We start from the raw sequence: 22,323 nt of genomic DNA on the forward strand, positions 1-22,323 counted from the left end.
CGTCAGTCTTGCATCTTTTGCTTCTTCATGTCCCACCCTCTCCCACTAATACGTTCCGTTCCATGAGTGTAGGACTTGGTTTTGGCACAGATGCAGCCCCAGTGTGTAAACAGTGCCTTGCAAAAGAAGACTCAGAGAGAGACGCCCCCGTGGTTTGGGATGCCCCGCCGGCCCCCTTGCTCACGCTCGTCATCCGTGTGCAGCTTCTGCTTCAGCTTCTCCATCTTCTTCTCGTCTCGCAGCAGGGTCTTGTCCTTTCGCAAGGTCCCCGTCACCTCCTCCTTCTTCTCTTCCATAATCTCTCGGACCAGCGAATACTCATCGTGGTTGGTGATGCCTGGGGGAGGCGGCGGGTGGGTCGCAGCCCCGGCAGCGGTCTGAGGCCTCCCTCCGAGCCCCCGCCCCGCGCGCCCCTTACCAATGCGGGCACAGATGGTCATGAGCATGTCGGTGACGGTCTTCGAGTCGTCCACCATGACAGTCTTCACGGTGCCATCCAGCATGCGGATCTTCAGGGGCCTCTGTTTCTTCCTGTACTCCATGGTGTCCTGTCGGTGCAGGAAGAGGAGGGGCCCACTTTAAGCTAAGGATATTACTTTCCTTTCAGGCAGCCAGAGAGGGAAGGAAAGTAGATTACTAAAAGGAAGACTGTGGTGGCTTGCTTGAAAACAGGGTATTATGACTGCTTGTATTAGCATGGGAGAGCTCGAGGACAACAGATATGGGTGCTGAATAGGAGGCAGAAGGAGGGAAGTGATGGCAGAGGGTACTGGTGGTCCTTGTGAAGGGATACTCACCCCATTTCGGAGCATGTAGTAATCCAAAGCTTTCCCGGCCTCCAGCCATATACCCTTTTTGGGGTCATCATCTGACAGAAACAGCCCAAAGTCGCTGGCTAAAAGAGAAGATGGGTCAGCTTAGGCTTATAAAAACCCCAGTGGAGTTGAATGCTACACCACGACCCCTTATTATTTTCCCCGTGATCCTGGGCCTAAAGAGGAGGGCGGGGGCCAAGGAACACAGACCCGAGAGATGAGAAGACTTGGGGCCCAACAGTCATCTCCCAAGGCCAAGAGCCTGGGAACGAGAAGGGAACAAGGGCTCCCGTCCCAGGCACCCGGGCAGTCAGACTCACGAGGGCCAGCCAGGGCCTCCGGGATCCGCTCGCGGATGATCCGACAGGCGTCATACACCATGGTAGACGGCTCGAATTGCATCGTCTTCACCACATTCCCAATGCTGATCTTCAGCGAAAGTGCAACCATGGCGGCGGCTTCTTCTCTCCAGCCTGGCTACACCTGGCCCATGGCATCAGGGCATTAGAATACACCCTCGCTGGAGGAGAGGAGCCCCCCACATGGAGACCCAGGAAAGGGAGTTGCCAAAGCAGAAAACAGTGAACGTGTTTTTGTTTTATTTAATGATGTTAAAGAGTGAAAGATGAGCTGTATCAAAAGGACCAGTCTTAGGTGTCTGGGATCTCTGAAGGAGAGGCTGGTCTGCAAGGCACAAAGGCAGGTCTGAAACAGTGTTACCCGAGGACACCGCCCCACCCCCAGCACTGGAATCTGGGCCTCCCTTCTTTCTTCCAAGTGTTCCTCTCTCACCCTCGTCCCTGCTCACCTCCTTTCCCAGTCCTGTCTCCGCCCTATTTTCACCCCTCCTGGTTCAGTCTTTTTCTCTCTGTCTCTCACTAGATCCTTCTGGCTTCTCCCTGTCTGGGATTTCCAGAGCGCTGCCCTGACTCATCATGTGATCTTTCCTCTCACAGCTTTAGTCTCTTTCTCTGCAGAATGAAGACGTTATATTAGATCATCCCCAAGGGCTCTTGAGCCCTGCAAACACGGACTTGAGCTGGTCTGGCAGGGAGGCCCAACACTGCAGTTAAAGCCATCCTGGCTTACGCGTCTCCGCTCCCCAGTAACCTGACATGCTGGGGGCCTCCTGGAGCAGCTTGGTCCACATTTGGCTCCCCCCGCAGTCAAGCCAGAATCATGGTTTTTCTAATCCAAAGGGATCTCAAAAGTGATCTAGTCAACTCTTTAATTTTGCAGAAGGGGAATCAGACTGGATATGTGTGTTTCAAAGCAGCTCAGAGAGAGAGCCCAATCCCTCTTAACTCCTCAGGCCTTGCTCCTTCTAGACAGCAGGTTAATACCCAGTTCTCACCGTAACTCCTCCTATGCCCTGTCCTCTTCAGTAAGTCCTTCTCAAACACTGCCCTCCAGCTCAGCTGCCTCTCCTGGCAGTCTTCCTCACAACTGGGGACACCAGTCCCACGCAGCCCTCCCCGCCCTCCAGGCTCCACCCTCCATGGCGGTGGCAGGTGGCGCACAGCGCACCAGAAAGTCTGCCTGGCAGCTGATGATGAGACCGGCTCCGTCCAGGGATTGGTGCCTCTTACCCAGGCGAGGTGAGCAGGTCCAGGCAGCCCACTCCCCCTCTGCAAACTGCCAGCCCCAAGGGGGAGAAAGCACGGCTAGAGGGAAGCTTGGAAGCGGAGGTCGGGGTCTTAGAAGTTCTAAGAAGGTAGGAAATAGAAGGCAGCAGCTGAGAACCAGGGAAGCTGGGAAGGGGTATGTTTTTGGATGGCGAAGAGATGAGGAGAGATTGAAAATCTAGGTAGAAACAGGAGACAGGAGGCAGATGTGGCCAAGGTCTGGATCAGGAGTGTGACAGACAATTTCTGACCTTATAAATAATCTCGAGTCTCCAAAAAGAAGAAACCACAGCTCGCCCTCAATCCTTACTCCTGACAAGAGGGGACCCCCCCACTCTCCCCAGTTCTAGGTCTCTGCCCCCCTCCCCATCCCTGGCACACCTCTCCCGATTGCTGGACAGACCTGGCTGCTGGGTCGCTGCAAGGCTGGAAGGTCTGTCAAGCCGAGGACAGACTGAAAACACCTTCCAGCCTCAGCTGAAATTGCACATCTCCCCCCATTTCCTCCGGACACACGGACACCCCCCTTCCTCCTGAAGCACGGAAACCTCTGGTGAGACCCCGATAAGGGAGCTGACTCATGGCTACCCTCACTTTCAGGCTGGTCCTGAGTGGACACCCACACAGCTACAAGTGGGTGAAGGAGCATAAGCAATCAAATGAGCTGGGGGCAATGAGAGCACAGAAGTGGGCCCCTGGAAGTTAAGCGGAGAAGCTACCCAATTCCTGTTCTGGCTGGAGAACTTTGCTCCCCTTTCTACTTTCTGTCACGTTTTATGGAACAGCAACAACCTCCCCCCTCTGTCCCCCTCCCAGAGACCTCCTCCTCCCTCAAGACATTCCTGAGATGCATTCCAGAGGAGTTGGGCAATTGGGGGGGGGGGGATAGAGGACAGAGGTCAAATCCCAGCAAGGAATGGAATGTAAGTGTACTGGGGGTAAGGAATTTGGGGGACATAGAGAATATAGTCAGAGCAGATACCCACAAAGGGAGCTGCAGAGAGACAGGGAGTTACAGAGAGGGACAGAGGGAGAGAGAAAGCTGAAGATAGACTCAGAATGTAAGAGGGTTGGGGGGAGTAACACTTAAGTCTGTTACCAAATTTGGCCTCTGAGTCTGTAACCGCGGGGAGGGGGGAGGGCTGTGGGTGAGACTGACATATCCGGCCTCGGGCTGCGGCAGGCTCACTTAGGGCTGGACTGGGCAGCTGAAGGGCTGGACCTGACCTCCCCAGCACAACCCTTCCCTACCTCCATCCTGATCCATGCATGTGCATTCTCCCTAAATGCACCCCAGCCTATGCACAGAGCTCTTTCCCACAAAGTTACTTATAGTCTCTACACACACACATTATCTCAAGCACACAGCCCCTACACAGCTCTACCACAACAACGTTATCTTCTCATAAAGACTCCACCTCTGTTGTCAGGCACACAACACTCAGCCCCAACGTCTCTCTCGTGGGCATTCTCCTTCCAGTCTTCCAGGGAGCAGTTCTGACGGCCTGCTGGGGGAAGGCCCTGGTTCTGTGGCTGGGAACCAAGAAGGGTAAGCACTCGTGTCTGCCCTCAGCAGAGTGGATAGCTACATACAGAGTTATAATAGAAGGCAGGATGAGGTAAGAACCAAGCAGTACGTGCTCATGGGAGAGATCCCTTTCAGGCCAGGGAAAGGGGACTAAAATGTCTCCGTGAAAAGTGTCATTTGAAGTCAAGATTTAAACAAATAAAGATAATAAAAAAAACAATGATCTATCTTTTATTGACGATATGTCAATTGCTTTGTGTACACAATTTCATTTAATCCTTACAACAACCCTGCAAGGTAGGTGAGGTGTCGTTATTTCCATTTTTACAGATTAGGAAACTCAGGCTCAAAGAAGTTAAACACTTGCTCAAGGTGCTTGTCCAAAGTCACACAGCTAATAAGTTGTGAAGTCAGGATCCAAACCCAGGTCTTTCTGACTCCAAAGCCCAAGCTCTCTCCACTATTCCAGCCAGCCGGAGATGAGTCAGGGGTGGCATTCCAGGCAGAGAGAATAGCATAAGCAAAGGTGGAGAAGCAGGAAATCACGGAGGAGCATTCAGGGAAGTGAGGAGCAGGCTGGTTGAAGCACAGGGTACCTGCAAGTGAGCAGTGATGGGGAAGTCAAGGTTAGGATGGAAAGGCAGGCGTGGACGCAGGAGGATGATGCGGGATTTCCACCCACCAGAGGGCAACAGGAGGCCAAGGGAGGCTGTGATCAGAGAAGGGGCGCAAGCAGAACTAGACTTCAGGAAGCTCATTCTGGCAGCTACCTGGGAGGTTGGTTATAAAGACCCCGCACAGGCACAAGTAGGAGGCAATGAGGCCAGGGTTAGAACGGCGGAGAGGAGGACGTCACTCATCAGAAATCTGAAGAGGTAGAATCAACAAGATCTGATGACAGGCTGAACTCAGGAACCGGGGCACCAAGTGAGGCTGGAGGCCCACAGCTTCCAGTCGTCAGCAGGTACTCAAGAGTGCCTGAATTTAGGTAAGGTACTGGCGAGCGGGGAAAGAAAGGACAGGAGGAGGTAAGAATGCAAACATGAGGCTGCCTTAGGGGATGCAGTTAGCAGTCAGGTAGGGGCAGAAAGGATGGGCTTAGTGACTACTATCAGACTGGAAATGGGGGAAGAGAAAAATGCAAGGACAGGCTAGAGAAGATAACAGTAAGAAAAATATGGATATAATCAGCTACTGAATCAGCTTGGGGGAAGAGGAAGAATAATTACGTGGATGGAGGCTAAGACAGGGAATGAGGTCAGAGACCAGGTCAGGCTGTAGGAGGTTGAAAAGAGATGTGTGGTCAGTGGCTAAATCAGGTTAAATGAGTAGGATGGGGGACAGGGAAGAGATGCTGGCAGTGTCTAAGTAAAGATGGAGTTGAGGGGGATGGGCTGACGCCAGTGACTGGGTCAGGCTGGGTAGGGGACAGTGCTGTGGTCAGTGGCAGGGTCAGGCTGGGAGTGAAAGGGGGTGTGGTCAGTGGCCTGGTTGGGCGTGGGATCAGCAAGACCCAGTTTCCTCTTTGGGTCTCATTTCCTCTTTTCTGTTAGGGGAGTGGGGGAAGGGGATCTATAACTGGACCAAGAAATTAGGAGGCTTAGAATCAGGGAATGGCATATAGCAGGGACTGTGAGGACTTGGCAATAGCGTTGGGCTGGTGGTGGGGTATTTCACAGATAACCAGGAGGTATGCAGGTGAATGAGCGGGTGAATATGGTGGGAGAGGGCTTTAAAATGATGGGAAAGCTCAGGTGTGGATGAGGATAGATGAAGGTGGGATGTGTGGATTAAGAGGTGGAAAGGGAGGCAGAACTGAGGCTGAGAAGGTAACATGAACAGCATGGGAGAGCTAAAGGCAAGGAAAGTATTCTGTCAGTGGGTATGCCTGAGGGTGTGAAATGCAGGGCCAGGGAGGAGAGTTGGAGAGGAAGGCTTAATTTCGAGGGACTGAGGGACATTGGAGGCAGAAGGGTTGAACTTTCAGAGAATTAGGCCATCCTCTTCTTGCATGGGAACAGTTTCCTTGGTCTGCCTCCCCCTTAATCATCAGTCCCTTCTCCCCCAGGCAGTCCGCCACTATTACTAAGCCCTGTACATGTCCTGGGTCCCTAACTCTTTTCTAACTCCTACCTTGTAAACAACAGGATCCAAGAACCCCTCCCCCTCAACTGCGGCGGTCACAGTAAGAGCCTGAAGCTTAGAGAATACAATTAAACTGGAATCCCTGATGCCAGCAATATTCCAGCTAGTCCAGAACCCTAGCCTGAAATTAGTTTGTCATTTCCCTGGGCCAAAGAAGCCTTCCCCACAAAACGAGGGCATCTACCTTCTGCCAGTCTCTTAAATATCACCTGCCTGAGGTCAACTACCCTGACCTCAAGTACAACAGGGAAAACTGCCTGAAATTTATAACATTAACGCTGACCGTAATGTCTCCTGATTGCCAGTACTGGATTTGACAGGGATCCCTGTCCTACCACATATATGAATCCAATCCCTGGTCCCTAATTTTGATCTAATTTTTACCTGTAGCACCAACTCCGGACCTTTAACCCTAAATCTTCATCCCTAAACCTAAAGTTCATTTGTCACTTGATTCCTGATTCACCCCTTTCTTGTTTATCGCTTGTCCTGGCTATGTTAACCTTCTCTAATCCCCAAAACTGGACTTCTAACCTAGTTCCTGTCGTTGACCCTTACCCTGAACTCTGACATAATTTAACCTGAACCTGAACTCTAACTGATGTTGGTCGTTACAGAAAACAAAATAAAGCCCTTAATCCAATCTTCACCTACACAAAACGCACCTCACACTAACAAATCTAAAATTTAACCCCAGCTTTACACTCCTAAAGCTAACCTTAACTCCTAAAGCCCAACTCCACTTAATCCCCAACTCACCCGTCCCTACTCACGTACCCATCAGCTAACCTCAAAGCCGGTCCCCGCCCTGCGCCACAGTGCCACCCACTCCTCAGCGTCCCCCAAACCTACCCCAGGCCGAGGACGGCTCCAGGAAGGGGCTGGCTGCCGAAAAACGGCCTATGTAACTCAAGAGCACAAGCCGAGACACACCGGACGCGGACCTCTCCAACAGGACCCGAAACAGACGCCGAGGTCAGGGGCCCGGCCCGCCCGCCTCCCAGGCCCGGCGTCGCGGCCCCACCCTGAGGCCCCAGTTCGCCCGGTCCGGCCTACCTGCGCTGCCCGGCTCTGTGCCCCGCCCGCCGGCCCGCTAACCCGCTCGTTCTCCCGGTGGCTCTCGGGCTGCGGCCTCGCCCTCCCTTCGACACTCTCGGCCACTTCCGTCCCGGGAACGTCCCCCACCCGCGGGCGGCGCCCTGGGCCCGCGCTCTATGGTCGCGGGCACTGCAGGAAGCTGCTCTGGCCCCAGCTCTCGATGCCCGGGAGCCCGCCGACGACCGGCAGCCCCTCCCCAGCCGGAAGCGAGGGTGCGGCGCAGTCCCGAGGGAGCGCCCGAACTGCGCCCCTGTTCCCTTTTAGGCGCTAATCGGTCCTTTTTCTAGCCCGGGGCGGAGCCGCTTCCTCAGAAGGCCCGCCCTCAGGGCCTGCGGGGGCGGAAGGCACGTCCCGTTCATTTGCATAGCGCCCTGGACGTGGCGCCTACCGCGGCCGCGGCGGCGTCGGGGTGGGTGGGGGGACTCCAACTCCCCGCACGCCTCGCGGGGAGGTGCGTCACTCGTGTTCTGTTGGAAGTCTAGCGGGGAGCGGAGTCTGGGAGGCGTGTCCCGGTTTCAGAGCCATCGCCAGCAGCTAGGAGGACAACGCCGCTGGAAAGCCGATAGGTGGGGCCGGCTGACAGTCGGTCGCGGTTACGCCTGGTTGGGGATAGGGCCCGGGTGGCGAGGTGAACTTCTGTGTTTCTGCGCATCTTTTCCTTAAATGTCTCATATGGAGCTGGCGCTGGACCCGGGTGACCATGACCTGCTAGGCTTCCTGCTAGAGGAAAGCGGAGGTTTGGGTGCGGCGCCCGACGAGGCCTTGGCGTCTCCGCCGGATTGGGAACTGCCACTTTCTGAGGTGAGTGGGGGAGATCTGGGTCGGGGAGGCGTGAGGCGGGTTGGGGGGGGGGGTGTCCCTGAGGCAGGGGGTGGTGATGATCAAAGCCTGTTAATCTGAATCCTGTGCAGTCTCCGAGCGATTGGGACGTGGAGGATTTCCTGAGCTGCCTGCCGAGTCCCCCAGCATCGTTGAACGTTTTCAGCAGCTCTAATCCCTGTGTTGTCCTGCATGACCACACCTATTCTCTCTCACAAGAGCATGTCTCCATAGATCTAGGTAAGCCTGAAATAAGTGAAGTTTGGGAAAGGAGAGGACTCCGGAGTCTGACTATTCATATTTTCCCTTTTGCAGATAATGAGAGCTATGGAAACGAGGGGGCTCAGATGACTCCACTGCGTGTGGAGGAGCCGGCAGATCAGGTACTTGACTTGATTTACGGGAGGGTTATTCCCTTATTGCGCGGGTCGGGGCTGTATTCCGCGTTACTTTCTGAAATCTCTTTGCAACTCTGCTGCCCACCTCTCCGGAACCGCAGGAGTTTTCTAGGCTGATACTGACTGAGGAGGAGAAGAGGCTGTTGGAGAAGGAGGGACTTACTTTGCCTGGGATGCTTCCGCTCACTAAAGTAAGTCTCCCATTGTGGGGACGGGGGTTGGGAGTTCCAAGTAGGCCAGTTCTGTTAATTTTGTAACTTGAAAAGGAACTGAGGTGAGAGATTAGCACATTTGTGAGTAGGAAGCTGGAGCATGTGGTTAGTATACTACTTGCAAGGACAGATCCTGGTTTGTAGGGCTTGTATAAATTTTGGTGTTCTTTTTAACTAAGAATTCAAAATTATCAGGGTAATATTAGTAAAGGGATTTGGAAACTACTGTACAAGCACTTTACTGTACAAACTCTGATACTTATATTTCACTGGTTTCATGCTAATTTACCTGTAGCTGAATAGTAAATTAAGTATTAGAGTTCATCAAGGCTGGGTTAAGTAGTATAACAAGAATAAATGTAAAATTTGGAGTTTCAAGCAATGAGTGGCAACTTCACATAAAGGGTATTGTGATACTATGATGAAATCAATGTCCGTTAACAGAAAGGTTAACTGAATTTTAATTTCTTAAAAATATAAGTTGAGGCAATTCCCTTGCAATCCAGTGGTTAGGACTCTGTGCTTTCGCTGCTCAGGGTCAGGGTGCAATCCCTGGTCTGGGAGCTGAGATCCCACAAGCTTCGAGGCGTGGCCAAAAAAAGTACAAGTTGAGTCAACAGTGTGATATGGCTACTAAGGAAGTGAATGGGGTTTAGCAGCTGTATCATCAGATTTAGTTGTTGTTGTTGTTATTTGGTCACTAAGTCGTGTCCAACTCTTTGCAATTCCATGGACTATGGCTTGCCAGGCTCCTCTGTCCATGGGATTTCCCAGACAAGAATACTGGAGTAGGTCGCAATTTCCTTCTCCAGGGGATCATCCGGACCCAGGGATGGAACCTGTGTTTCCTGAGTCGCCTGCATTGTAGGCGGATTCCTTACTGCTGAGGCACTGGGGATGCCCAGTTGTATCATCAGATACCATTTATCTAATAATGTTGCCAGTTGAAGGGCAGTAACCATCTTGTTTTCCTTTATATTGGCCAAAAAGCTTCTTAAGTTTTGAGCCTATTATCTTTGACAGATATTAAGAAGATGCAGTCCATCCTGAGAAGAGATAAGATGATGAGTTAAATTTTTGCCCAGTTTGTTTTTTAAACACTGAAGAAATGTGAAGTGCTTTAAAATAGCTGAAGACCTTTGTTCTCTTATGGCCCCAGAGATTAGGTGCTGGGTAAGTCCAACAGGTAGAAAAAAACAGAGGTAGATGTTGGCTCATGATAAGGAAGTTTTTTTTAAAATTATTGTTTAATAAAATTGTTACAATGGTTTGGCCTGTGAGGGCATTAACACCTGGTCCTCAGAAGCATTCAGAGTGCCTATTGATCAGGGAAATTGTAGAAGGAATTTTGACTTTGAGAAGATTGAACTCAGTTGCCTTCAAACTCTTTGGTCTAATGTTCCTCTGATGGGATCCCTTTTCCTGTCTTCTCCCAGATGGAGGAACAAATTCTGAAACGAGTGCGGAGGAAGATTCGAAACAAAAAGTCTGCTCAAGAGAGCCGCAGGAAGAAGAAGGTGTATGTGGGGGGCTTAGAGAGCAGGTATGAAAGGGGCTGGACTCGGGGGCGGGAGAAACAGGTAATTGGAAGTGTGAGGTTTTTGAAGGGAGGATGCAGGCCATGTCCCCACATCCTTGTTATTCCTCCAGGGTCCTGAAATACACAGCCCAGAATCTGGAGCTACAGAACAAAGTACAGCTCCTGGAGGAACAGAATCTGTAAGCAACTCTTTCACATCAGGCTTTTCTCATCCCTCCCACTTAATACTGTCTCAGTCTTTTTCCTGCTCCATACTTCATTTCTCACCGGGCATCTCTCACGTATAATGTCTGATGCTTGGTCTTCAGTGGGTCTCTGATTCCATGAAGCTCACAAGTATGAAGTATCAAGAAGGAAGAGAGGAGTAAGACCTCATGTGGCAGATGGCGTTTGATAGTAGATAAAATTCTGGGGTGGGGGTGGGGAGCATTCTAGGCAGAGAGGACGCAGTCTCTAGTCCAGTCTGGCTGGAACCCTAACAATAGGTGAGTTGGGCCAGAAGACAGAGAATATAATCCCCAGTGAGGCTTGTGTACAGAGCTAATCAGGCAGTGGAGAACCACTGAAGGGGTTTGCAAAAGGAGTTTTAAGTCAGGGCAGGTGTGTGTTTGTGTTAATGAGGTCTGGTATTTTGTTCACAGAAAGAGATCACTCGCAGAAAGTAAGAGGATCCAGTGCGCACGTGGAGGGGGTGGCCTTCACAGGAGGGTTTTGTTGTATGGCAAGGTGCCAGGCTGGGGGTGCTCACTGTCCACTTCTCTAGGTCCCTTTTGGATCAGCTGAGGAGACTGCAGGCCATGGTGATTCAGACAGCAAACAAAGCCAGCAGCGGCAGCACGTGTGTCTTGGTGAGGACGGTGACGGAAGGAGATATTCTTCTCTCAGCTGGCAGGGAGAGGGGTGCGACGCAGAACCCTTCTTCATCTCTTTCCTCCTGTGTTTCTTCAGGTTCTGCTCTTCTCCTTCTGTCTCCTCCTCGTACCTGCTATGTACTCCTCGGACGCAAGGGGGAGCCTGCCGGCTGAACACAGAGGTGAGGGCCACGAGGACGCTACTAAGGACGGGCTGGGGAGAGCCCCAGCCGCCCCTGATCAGGCTTTGTCTCCTCAGTATTGTCCCGTCAGCTTCGGGCTCTTCGCAGCGAGGACCCCCGGCAGCTGGAGCCACCTGCCCTGCAGTCAGAGGTACCAAAGGACAGCTTGGACCGTGAGCTCCAGGCTCCTAGCAACTCTTGCTGCCTCTTGCATCTCATGCCTCAGGCTCCTAGAGCAGAGCCTCCCCTGCAGTTGCCACTGCCTGATGGTTTCTCAGAGTGCTCCTGCCCAGATTCCAAATCTCCCCTGCATGCAAATCTCACAGGAGAGGAAGGATGGCTCCCTACTCCCAGCCCCACATCTGTTATCTTGCAGGGCAGATACTCAGGCTAGATGTGAGGATGTGGGGGGGCCTCCGTCAGTCTGGTGCCCCCCAGTTTGTGTTCAGAGGAAAGGGAAGGGGAGAGGGCTAGCCTCAGGTCCTGTGCCCTGTCAGGAAGCCTGAGGACTCAAACACACCACACTTACTGGTTTTCTGGGTCTTTTATTTGAACCTGTGTATGTCTGTCACCCCATGAAAGGGCCTAGGAGAATCAGATGACCTCCCTGAACACTTCATGCAGTGAGGGGATGGGGTGAAGAAAGAAATAAATAAGTGATTCTCACCCTCAACCCCTCTTTACTGGCGCGGTGGGTAGGTAGGAGGGAGGGCATGATTGTCCCGGTGGCTCAGGGTTGCAGGAGACTGGGGGTGGGGTGGTGCAGAGGAAAAGTCAGGCTAAAGGCTGGGCTGTCAGCGCCCCCTTCCACAGCTCACACGGCTCACTCTGGGCTCGGCTTCGCTGTGGCTGCCTCTGGTCCCTGTTTGGGCCTGGTGCACGGTCCTGTGCCCCGTCTGGATATCGGCCCAGAGGCCTTTCGATGCTGCTGCTGCTGCAGGGCCAGCTGCATGGCCCAGATGCTCAGTGGCCGCATGTAGGCCAGTGAGCGGAACACCCGCCGCTGGCAGTAGGCCTCCGGGGTCTGGAAGGCCAGGCCCAGGCGCTCCCACACAGTACGATAGCAGCCTTCAGCTGTCCGGAAGCCCTCCCAAGTCAGGCCCTGTAAGGGAGAGAGGGAAGTCATTACTTGGCAACCCTTGAAGAGCTATTTCAGCTGGACAGATGGAGATAACAGGGTCTCTGCCCTCAGGGAGTTCCTGGCCAGTGGGGGAGATAACTTTGGCTTACAGGCAGAAGCCTGAAGACAGGCAATAGCATGCATGCCAAGGAAGGGGAGGCTCTCTGGATAGATAAGATAGCATTGAATTAGGTTATCAGAAGCCTGAGAGCCAAGGTACAGATGGCAGAGAGCCGGGGAAGGGAGTGAGTTACCTCTTGGATCATGGTGGCTGCCAGCCCGTAGACCACGCCCACCCAGACTTCATCAGACTGGACGCTGGATGTGTCAGGAACACCATGGGGCCGCATGCCATTCACAGCCCCCATGACCCCTCCTGCAAAGGCCTGGACGTTGAACTCGAAGATCGTTTGGAGAGCACGGACCACCTGCTGGGTAGGAAACACCTAGAGGGACAGGGAAGAAACATGGTCTTTTATACTTGCTTCCCACCCCCAGGAAAAACCCTTTCTCCAGGACTTCTCCTCCTAGCCTCTCACCTCACTGTCTCCTTCTCCCAGGCCACTGGCCCTTAGGAACCACTGGCCAGCACACTGGTCAGACATGATGCTGTAGGACTGAGGCTGCGAGCTGCAGTCGTAGTTGTAGTAGCGGCCTGGAGAGGAGGACAAAGTGAGTCTCCTGCCTCCCAGAGCCACCTTGCGATTCTTTAGGATCCCCCAGCTCACCATTCCACAGCAGCCGATCATAGGCTTCCTGGCCCCGGCTAAGGATGGAAGAAAACTTATTCCGGGCCTCCTGTGCCCCACACAGAGCAGCCATCTGGACCATCACAGCCACGGCCGCCAGCCACAGCCCTCCGCAGTAGGCGCTGATGAGGGACACGGGTTGGGGGAGTTAGCCGGCCATTCCAGCCACCTTCACACAGTGTCCTAGGCACAATGAGCCCACAGCCCCTCGATGCCCAGTCCCCACCGCAGGCCCTGGAAACCCCTGCCCCCCAACCTGGGGCCTGTGGTGACCCATCCATCATAGGTTTGGTCTGCATAGCCTCCATTCTCGATGAGTCCATCATGGTCCTTATCAAACTTCATTTCAGACTCCATCACGGCCTAGAGAGGGATGAAGATACTGAAGACCTAGATACTAAGAAAAGACCCCAGTAGCCAGCTGGGCTTTCCGCAGACACGCAGACCACTGCACACACGTCCCTCACCAGACACACAGGCCACATGTCCCTCAGGAAGCACTGGTCGCCCGTCAGGTGATAGTCCCGATAAACCTGCAGCACGAACTTCAGGTTCAGGTCCTTCCAGTCCCCAGTGTCGTGGATCTCGTACGCGTTGACCCGGAGCCATGGCTCGTCATCTGGGGAGGCGAGGAAATCCGGTCATCGGCACTGCGGGCCCAGGTGGAGGGCGCAGAAACCGAGCAAGAGAAGTGCCCTTGTGGCGGAGGGACTTGTACCTGGGTCCCCAACATCATGGGGGATGACATTCCTCCGCTTCACCGGTGCTGTGATCCCACTCATCAGGAACCGTCGCTGCGTCAGGTCCTCCCTGAGAGTGGCCAGAGCTGGGGGAGCAGATACACAAGGGGGGGTGCGGGGCAGGGCATGGGTAGGCTTGGGGTGGGGCACAGAACTGTGTGTGTGACTCGAGGGGAACCAGTGAGCAGGATCCACATGTCTGAGTGGAGGAGGTGCCAGGGACCACCAGGTTCAGGGCTGTGGGGAAGAAGCAGGAGGGGCACAGAAGGGGCCCTCACCCATGTCATACTGCAGGCTGAGCTCAAGTTTGGGCCAGAGCATGACGAGAGCGAAGGAAGCATAAAAGTGGACGTCGTATGTGTTGTACATGCGGTATTCCTGGCCTGGAGAAACGACGCAGAGAACGCCGTTGCCAGAACGCCTGCTGCTGCTTCCTACTGCCCTGCCTAGCCCCCCTCTAGAACTGGCGGGCAGGGCACCATCACACTCCACGTTCTAGCCCGTGCCCTGGGACAGGCAGAACCCGTCCTCCTGCCCGGCGCAGGGCAGACTGGCCTCGTGGGCACACACCACGCCCCCGGCAGCCCGTACCTTCAAGGTAGGCAAACCGGCCGTACTCCCGCAGCAGGGGGCGCAGCTGACCCATGCCGCCCGCCAGCTCCTCTGGCAGGCAGTCTTCAGGAACTTCCAGCCATACTGTGCCCCCGTCAGCCAGGAAGTAGAGCTCATTGAACAGTGCAGATTTGTACCAGGCAGGCAAGGATCTGGGGAGGCAGGAGGAGGGAACGGTCTCATGAGGGTGGCGCTTCCAGGAAAGGAAGGATTCTGCGGTTCGTGGAGTAGGGGTCCCAAGTGAAACCCAGACCAGTTCCGTTGACGGTGGTGGTGGAGCGTGAATCAAGCAGTCTTAGTGAGAGTGTGAGGGCCTGGGAGAAAGGCAAGGGATGGGCTGCACTGGCACCTGTCCTCCAGTACCGGGCTCTGCCAGGCCGAGATCTTCTCTTCCCAGTCGGCATAGTGGCTCAGGGCATAGTGACTGAGGGCGGGCGCTGCATCACCGTCTGGGCCAAAGAACCTCGTGTACCGCCTGGGTGGACAGAAGGGGAGGGATGAGGACATGGGCTCCGCTCAGAGCCCCAGCACCATGATCCGTGCGTGCTCATTCCCGTCACCTGTAGTAGACCTGGCCCTTTGCTCCAAACATGATTCTGGGCATGTCCCAAGCCAGTGAGAACTCGAAGCGGTGCCGGCCTCGCGGTGGCAGCTTGCCCGAAACACACACAGCCCCAGCGATGCCCACTCCTTTCTGCGAAGGGAGGCTTTTTCCTGAGAAGCACAGAATGAGTGAGGACCCACTTTGGCCACAGGAATCCCTGACATGGGAAGAAGGCCTGTTGTTACCAGGCCTCCCAGCCCTGTTCTGGAGACAGGGACATCCTCTCTTCCCTCCACCTCCCCGGGAGACCCCCGTCACCAGCGAGGGAGTCCAGCTGTCCATCCAGAAGTAGATCCTGCCACACCCGCTGCCCAGCGCTGTCAGGGTCAAAGGCTGTGAGGTGGGTTACCGTGGTGTCTGCCTGTCGGGGGGTCAAAGGCTGTGTGAGCAGAAGCCCCATGGGTGCGTGGCTCCTGACTAACGCCCCTCTACATCTTCCCGCCTCCACGCTCCACAGGGTCGAGAGCTATGGTGAGGGTGCGACTCAGGGGTTGTGAAGAGACCACAGTGGGATGGGATTGGGCTCGGGCCAGGCCGAGAGCAGGGCTGCAAGGCAACGCTACAGGGCAGGCTCCTCCGTACCGAGAGTCGCGCAGCCACAGCCATGGTGTAGGGGTTCGGGGGGGTTGGGTGATGCAGCAGCAGCCCCCGTACAGTCTCCCCATCACGCTCCAGGCAGAAGGGCTCATTCCACAACCCCCCGGCGGCATCGTCTTCACCACCAAGTCCGTTCCGCATGGAGAACATGATGGACACTTCCAGGGCTTCATCCCCTTCATTTTCCACATCCCACACAAAGACTCCTACAGGCAGGCTGCTGTCCTGGGAGCAGAAGGTCAGACTCAGATGGTCCCTGTGAAGCCCTTCTGGCCCCACTTCCCAGGATCAGTCCTTGGCACCGAGGAGCTGACTCAGACACCCGCTAATATAGTGTCTTCCACTTGCATCTCCCCATACTGCCTGGCAGGCTGTCTACTAGGAGACAGAGACCAGTCGGGTGGTGGTCCTAGGAAACCGGTGTGAAGTTCATGCCCCACCCCCTCTCTTGCACAAGTCATGACACTTGCAGGGGAGAGAGATCCTGGGGAAGGGAGAGCACAGAGGAAACCGAGGGGGAGCCTCACCTGGTAGTCATGGGGCAAGATGGGTGTGACCTGGCGGCAGGTGAGGGTGACGTTCTGGCCAGGCAGCTGATAGACAGTCCAGGCTCTGGGATAGAGGGCGTGGTAGAATGCAAAGTACCCACACAGACCCCAGTTCCAGCTGCGCAGGGCACTCGGGCGCTCCACCGACAGGACTTGCTGGTATACCGTCTGTCCTCTCCGGCGCAAACACACTGTGAACTAAACCAGGAAGGTACACGGGTTGGAATGGGGTAACAGGGATCCCAAATAAGACCCCTCTCCTCAGAGCAGCTCCTCCCCTGCCAGACCCCACAGTGGTGACCCGCGCCCCACAGCTTCACTCGGCTCCCACAGGCCGTCCCCCTACACTCAATGAATCGCTGCAAGCCGTGCCTTCTCCATCTTTCTCGCTGCTTGCTCTCCCTTCCCATGGCTCTGGTCTTAACTGCCCTAAGACAGGCACGCACCATCTCTGCCCCAACCCATCTGGATTTCAGACTGATCTTTCTTACAGAGAACTCAAGATGTGTTAGTCTGTGTTTGTAATGTTTCAATGACTCCTGTGGCCCTCAGGCTAAAATCTAAACTCACCTACCTGGCTTTCAAAGCTTCATTCTTGAGGTGGCCTCTCCCCGCCCATCAGATTCATGACTTGTTCAAGCCCTTATATTCTGGTCATATCAAATACTGTTCCTTGAGCACAATACATTTCCTCCTCCATGCTTTTGCTCGTGTTCATTCTCCATTTGGTAAAACCCCTCATGCTTCAAGGCCTAGATCAAATGCCATCTCTCCCCTCAAGCAGTGAGCCCTTCTCCTGTGTGTCCCCCTACCCTTCTAGTCCAGCATGTGATAATGTGTTTACATTCTGACTCCCTGACTGCTCTGGAGGGTACAGGCTGTGAGGGGTTAATATTTCCTCCCTTGGTTCAAAGTACGCCTAATATCTTTAATGCATACATCAAATAATTTTTTTATGTTGTTGGAATAGTAGGTAATGGTTAACATTACAGGCTTGTAACCACAGAGAAAACTAGTTCTGAATCCCAGTGCTTCCATTTACCAACCATGTGACCTTGGGCATGGTACTTAGTTGCCTCATGTGTAAAATGGGCATAATAATGGTACTTCCCTTATAGGACTGTCTTTACATATTAAATATTATATAAAAAAAGAGTCATGATTCTGGAAGGCATTTGCCTCAGGATACCTCAGGGATGAGCCAGAGAGGAAGCCTGGTGCCTTGGGCAGGGCTGGTGAACCTGAACTAGGAAGGGCAGTGTCATTAATAGGATTCAAGGTCTGCTAGTTATTTCTCCTTTGAAGATGAGCTGGAGGCCTCCCTCAGACAGGAAACAGGAACTTGGTGGACAGCTCAACATGGGAGGGCACTAGAGAGAGATGATGAAAGGTAGCCCACGTGCCTCTGGCAATCAAAGGCCTAGCAGTGACGAAGTGGCTGACGGCTGGCAGATCAGGGCAAGCAGTGGGTGCTCTGGGCATGCATCTGTTTCCCTGTGCATTTGCAGATTTTTGGTTTGTTTTCCCTTCTGATCTTTCAAGCAGGTTAAGTGATCCTGGAATTGTCTGACTCTCTGTGGCTGGGGACAGGCTCAACCAGTGGAGCTGGGGCAGCAAGGCAGGTAGGAGGCATTTACTAGAGAAATAAAGGGCACGGGGTACCTTTTCTCTTTCAAGGAACATGAACTCTGAGTGTCTCATTCCTATAGTACACCCCAGCACAGGGCTTGGCACACAGAGCGCATCCTAAAGATACTAGATGGAATCATGGACATCTCTAACTGCCACATCCTGCACTAGCCAAGAGACCCTTCCTGCCTGGGAAGTATTGTCCGGGACCTCTGCTCTACCTCCTGCCTCTTACTTGGTTAGCAATGACTGTCTGGTGCTGGTACATTCCAGGATTAAGCTGCCAACGACAGAACTGGCCTCTCCAGCCTCTGGTGATAGTGCCTCCCCCAATGCCGCCCAAGGGACAACCTAGAGAAAGAATCAAGATGTTAGAGGGGCATGGGAGACGAAAAAAAGCCCATTTATCACTTTCTAGACTATAGAGATGGGTTCCCCTAAACCTGGGGCGGGCGGTCAGGGGAGAATATCAAATTCACACGCTGTGCACTTTAAACTTATACAGTGTTCTATGCTAGTTATATCTCAATAAAGCTTGGGTGGGGGGAAACTCTAGGGAATGGGTCAGTGCAATTGAAAGAAGCTGAAGGCTTCTTTGCCTAGCTCCAAGTGGGCCTGGACGCTGCCCTCTCTGACTAGGCAGGGCTGGGGTGAGGCTCACCATAGATCTGTCTCAGGGGCACAGAGTTGATGAGGTCGATGAAAGGTTTCTTCTTTTCCACCTGGGTCTTCCGGTACCACCACTGCAAGTACCTGAGGGTCAGGGCGGGGCTGCAGTCACCTCTCGCTCTTTGGACGGCCAGCCGGGACTTCCCACATTTAACTGTTCCAAGGACCCACTGCCTTCACTTCCAAACTCCTCTCGACTTCTCTGTAGTTCAAGGCCCTCTTATCTTCCCAATCACCCCTGGTCATGGCATGGGGTTATCTTTGTTCTCTTCTCTACTCTCCTTAGAAGGAGCCTTCTGATCTTTCCTCACCTCTAACTCCACCACTGGTTTAATGTATTCCGGGAGCTTCCGTCTGAGGTGCTGAAAGGGCCAGTTAGTTTCCTGACTTATATTCACCCCCACCCCATAAACAGGCATAGGCTGCTGCGATAACTTTCTTCTTTTTGGAAATGATTTTTCTTCTGATTATGAAAGGTGAAAATCTGGAGAATGCACTAGGTGGAAGGTGAAAAAAATCCTACCCATATACATTTGGGGCCATTTTCTTTTAAGTCTTTTTTTTTTTCCCTTGTCCTTTTTCTGTCTCTCTTTTTAAGCTCAACATTTAAACTGTAAGCTTTCTAATTTGTTCTCTTATTATATCCCAGAAAAGCCTTCTAAAAACCCCAACATATCCTGGTCTTATCACAGTTCTGTATCCAATAGGCAAATGATTCTGTTTGGGATTCAAGGCTTTGACATCTGTCTCAGCCTATCTTGAGAGAGAGAGAGAGAGAGAGAGAGAGAGAGAGAGAGAGAGAGAGAGAGAGAGGGAGAGAGTGTGTGTGTGTGTGTGTGTGCGAGTTGCTCAGCTGTGTCGGACTCTGTGTGACCCCACGGACTGTAACTCTTCAGGCACTCTGTCGATGGGATTCTCCAGGCAAGAGTAGTGCAGTGGGTTGCCATTTCCTTCTCCAAGGGATCTTCCCACCCAGGGATTGAACCCAGGTCTCCTGCATTGCAGGCAGATCCTTTAGCATCTGAGCCACCGGGAAAGCCCCAGCCTATCTTACTTCCTACAGCTTCCATTCAGAGTGAGTCCTCACTAAGCAACCCCTTCCTGCCCGGCTCTCTCCCAATTCCACTTTCCCCCCTCGCCAGTTCTTTTATTCCCCTTGTTCAAGCACACTGCTTATAACCACGTAATGGGTTAAGTAACCCTGCTGAATCTCCAGTTTCCTCATCTATAAAATGGGGACACACGTGCCCTTCCTACCTCAAGGGATGGTTGGAAGGGCACAATAGATGCCCTTATATTGGCACATTTGTGCCCTTCTAAGGTCACAAATGACACGACAGGAAAGCTACAAAGTGGAATATCCGTGTCACATGTTATCATTACTTGTACGGACACTAGCTCAGCTCCCAATCAGACACTGTCCTTTTACTCTAGTGTTCCTCATGTGGGTCTGACATGCTTCTCAGTTCCCTGGGGAAAGGGATAGTGACAAAGACTTGTTGCTTATTACCCACAGCTTCAAGCACAGGGCAGGGCACCTCTCTGCAGTCAACAGGTATTTGCTGGATTTATAAAGAACATATGTACGAACAGTGGAGCATAAGAGAAATGAACAGGGACGGAGCAAGTGGAGGAGAAATATGACTAAAGAACAGGGAGGGTACGTTCTGGGAGTGACAGGAGGTGGAGGGAGGACGAACAATGAGATGGTGGGAAGGCAGCTCTTCTTTGCCAGCTTAGAGGAAACTGGACTTTGAAACTGGTGGCCAGAAAGGATTGCCAAAGGGAGGGAGGGCAGAGCTCCGATTAGGGCGGTGAGGGAGAAATGCAAGATGTGAAGATAGCAGAACAAAGAAGTATCTAGCGCAGAACAAGCACTCAGTACATATTTACTGAATGAATGGATTCTGGCTGAAAGGGAGAGCATCCAAAATTGAGTTCTTACCAATCTAAGGCCAAGAGAACTCTGTCTTGCTGGGGCTCCTGGTCAGTGCACCCCCAAGTCAGCTCCCTCTTAGGGCCTACGTTTCTCTCACACCATTGAGCAGCTGCTATTCCTGATCTATTTGTCCTTTTCCATGACTTCAACTTCAACTTATTCATTCAGAATTCTTCTCTCACGCCTGCATTCTCCTCAGTGCAGGACTTCATCTCATCTCAAAACCCCTGTGTCAGTGATCCCCACCCTGTGCTGGGATGCGGAGCTGAGTCCAGGCGGGTGAGGACAGCTTCAGGCATCTGTGATTCAGCTTATACTTAGGGATGGAGGGGCTAAGATGCCTATGGACAGGTTCTTGATCTCAGTGTTCCCACCACATGCACCCCAAGGTGCTTCTCTCAGTACCTTGGCCCCAGATCCTGTTTTGACCCAAAGCCTTTTAGGGTCAAAACAAGACAAGTCAGTTTCAGAAGCAGACTGGAGGAATTACAGTGCTCTGGTACAGGCCACCCAGAGGAACTGTCAAAGGAGTCAGACACCCAGGCGGCAACAGGCCCTCCCCACTGCCGAGGGCTTGGGTTAGGTCCATGGGCTCTCCACCCCAGCCCCACAGCGCTGACCGTGGAAGAGAAGGAACCTCTACTTAAGAGGCTGTCAAAGCTAGGTTTCCCATACCTGAAGCCTCCCTCCACACTGCTGTGTTTACTGGGGCAACTGACTCAGGGTGACCTCAGGGTGACGCTTTCTGTCCTCACAGGCACCTGGCCCTGTTACTGGGTCTTGGTCCCAACACTCAGTGAGGATCCAGAGGAGTCCTACAGCCCAGGATAAGCTCTCAGCCTGTCTGCAACCCCTTGCTGGGGTGGGGGACCAGGAAATCCTCTGGAAGATTATAACTAATCTCTAGGAACACCTAAGGCAGGGCCATTCTGGTCAAAGGTCTTCTTTGCTTTTTATATCAGGGGTCATCTATTCCCGAATAGAGTGAATATTACCTTTTATCACCCTCTCCTTAGGGTTGAGAGCAGGCAGGCTCTCAATCAATCCCTGGAGCCAGAGTTTGAGGAAAGAAGCCAAAGGGTGTTGGGACTGTTAAATGCTGTGCCTAAGTGAGGTTCAATGAATACTCCAGTTGCTTAGGAGGATCTGGAATTGAGAACCTTCCCCTCACAGAAGACAACATTGTATCAGTACAGAAACCACCAGAGTATCTTTCCTACCTTGTCACAAAGTATAACTAATCCCAAAGGGCAGTCTTCAGAGAAGAGAAAGCACTTGAGAGGGAGCCTAGATGTGTAAGGCTTCCTCCAAGGCTCAAATGCCCTTTCTTGCTAAAAAGGCAAGCTACTGGAAGGAAGTGAGTTGCAAAGAGACCTGACCTGGTCTCACCCTCCAAAACTACGGGCTTAGATGATGGGAATAGGGGCCACCTGAGCAGGACAAGGCACCCTGCTGCTTTCTCACCCTTTCCTGCCTCCTCTGGAACAAAGTGAGGTGCAAGATCCTCTAGGCAAGGGGATCGACTCACCTCAAGCCCATGCCCAAGTGCTTCATCAGGTTGCTCAGCGAGATGTCGTTGGCATTAAAGGGTTTCCTCTTCTCTGCAAACTCGTGAGCCAGGCAGATGCGCCAGCCAAAGGGAGGCACCTGGTAGCCCTTAGCTTTCCCCTCGTAGGAAGCCATCAGCTGCCCGGAGTCCTCCGGACTGCTGTAACCCTGTTCATGCTGGGGTTGACTGTCCTCAGGGATCGGACAGTCTGTAACCTGCACAGCCTCCGTGCCATTTTCAGGGCAAGAAGCCTGTGGATCCCCTTTGGCACAGCTGGTCTGCTCCGAGGCTGGGACTCCGGTTCCCATATTCCCTGGATCCTGGGTCTCCAGGACCTCGGTGGCTTCCGTTCCC

The 22,323-nt window shown here is 53.2% G+C and overlaps 3 protein-coding genes across 7 annotated transcripts in view; 1 reads left to right on the plus strand and 2 right to left on the minus strand.

Annotated features, from left to right (window-relative positions):
* TLN1 (talin 1) overlaps positions 1–7,419 on the minus strand; it is a 34,288-nt gene extending 26,869 nt beyond the window's left edge. The window contains exons 1-5 of one of the 3 annotated variants that reach the window (XM_065908368.1): positions 7,170–7,419; positions 1,136–1,298; positions 798–895; positions 419–548; positions 185–337 (exon numbers count right to left, since the gene is read on the minus strand). In XM_065908368.1, coding sequence (XP_065764440.1) covers positions 185–337; positions 419–548; positions 798–895; positions 1,136–1,265 — 511 coding nt within the window. In that variant the 5' untranslated portion in view covers positions 1,266–1,298; positions 7,170–7,419. Of the gene's footprint in view, positions 1–184; positions 338–418; positions 549–797; positions 896–1,135; positions 1,299–6,965; positions 7,080–7,169 lie in introns of those variants that run through there. The other 2 variants (XM_065908370.1, XM_065908369.1) reach the window with 2 other exon arrangements.
* A 237-nt stretch (positions 7,420–7,656) lies between these two features.
* CREB3 (cAMP responsive element binding protein 3) lies at positions 7,657–11,879 on the plus strand. Its single transcript, XM_065908377.1, has 9 exons — positions 7,657–8,012; positions 8,123–8,270; positions 8,346–8,413; positions 8,530–8,619; positions 10,077–10,183; positions 10,291–10,359; positions 10,944–11,028; positions 11,129–11,213; positions 11,291–11,879. Exons 1-9 carry the CDS (start codon positions 7,875–7,877, stop codon positions 11,605–11,607), a joined length of 1,107 nt encoding a protein of 368 aa, XP_065764449.1. The 5' UTR covers positions 7,657–7,874; the 3' UTR covers positions 11,608–11,879.
* Positions 11,743–22,277, minus strand: GBA2 (glucosylceramidase beta 2). Of its 3 annotated transcripts, XM_065908372.1 has the most exons (17): positions 21,949–22,277; positions 18,474–18,565; positions 18,048–18,163; positions 16,163–16,381; positions 15,621–15,860; positions 15,297–15,399; positions 14,995–15,148; positions 14,784–14,909; positions 14,414–14,586; positions 14,101–14,205; positions 13,801–13,908; positions 13,550–13,701; positions 13,339–13,445; positions 13,062–13,204; positions 12,873–12,988; positions 12,588–12,779; positions 11,743–12,315 (listed from the first exon to the last, which is right to left on the minus strand). In XM_065908372.1, exons 1-17 carry the CDS (start codon positions 22,275–22,277, stop codon positions 12,037–12,039), a joined length of 2,754 nt encoding a protein of 917 aa, XP_065764444.1. In that variant the 3' UTR covers positions 11,743–12,036. The 3 variants fall into 3 exon arrangements, with proteins under 3 accessions (XP_065764444.1, XP_065764445.1, XP_065764446.1); XM_065908373.1 differs by lacking the exon at positions 14,101–14,205; XM_065908374.1 differs by lacking the exons at positions 18,048–18,163; positions 18,474–18,565 and having other exon boundaries at positions 15,621–15,855.
* Positions 22,278–22,323: the final 46 nt, after the last annotated feature.

This window comes from Muntiacus reevesi, chromosome 17, assembly GCF_963930625.1.
Source record: "Muntiacus reevesi chromosome 17, mMunRee1.1, whole genome shotgun sequence".
NCBI classification, from domain to species: domain Eukaryota; kingdom Metazoa; phylum Chordata; class Mammalia; order Artiodactyla; family Cervidae; genus Muntiacus; species Muntiacus reevesi.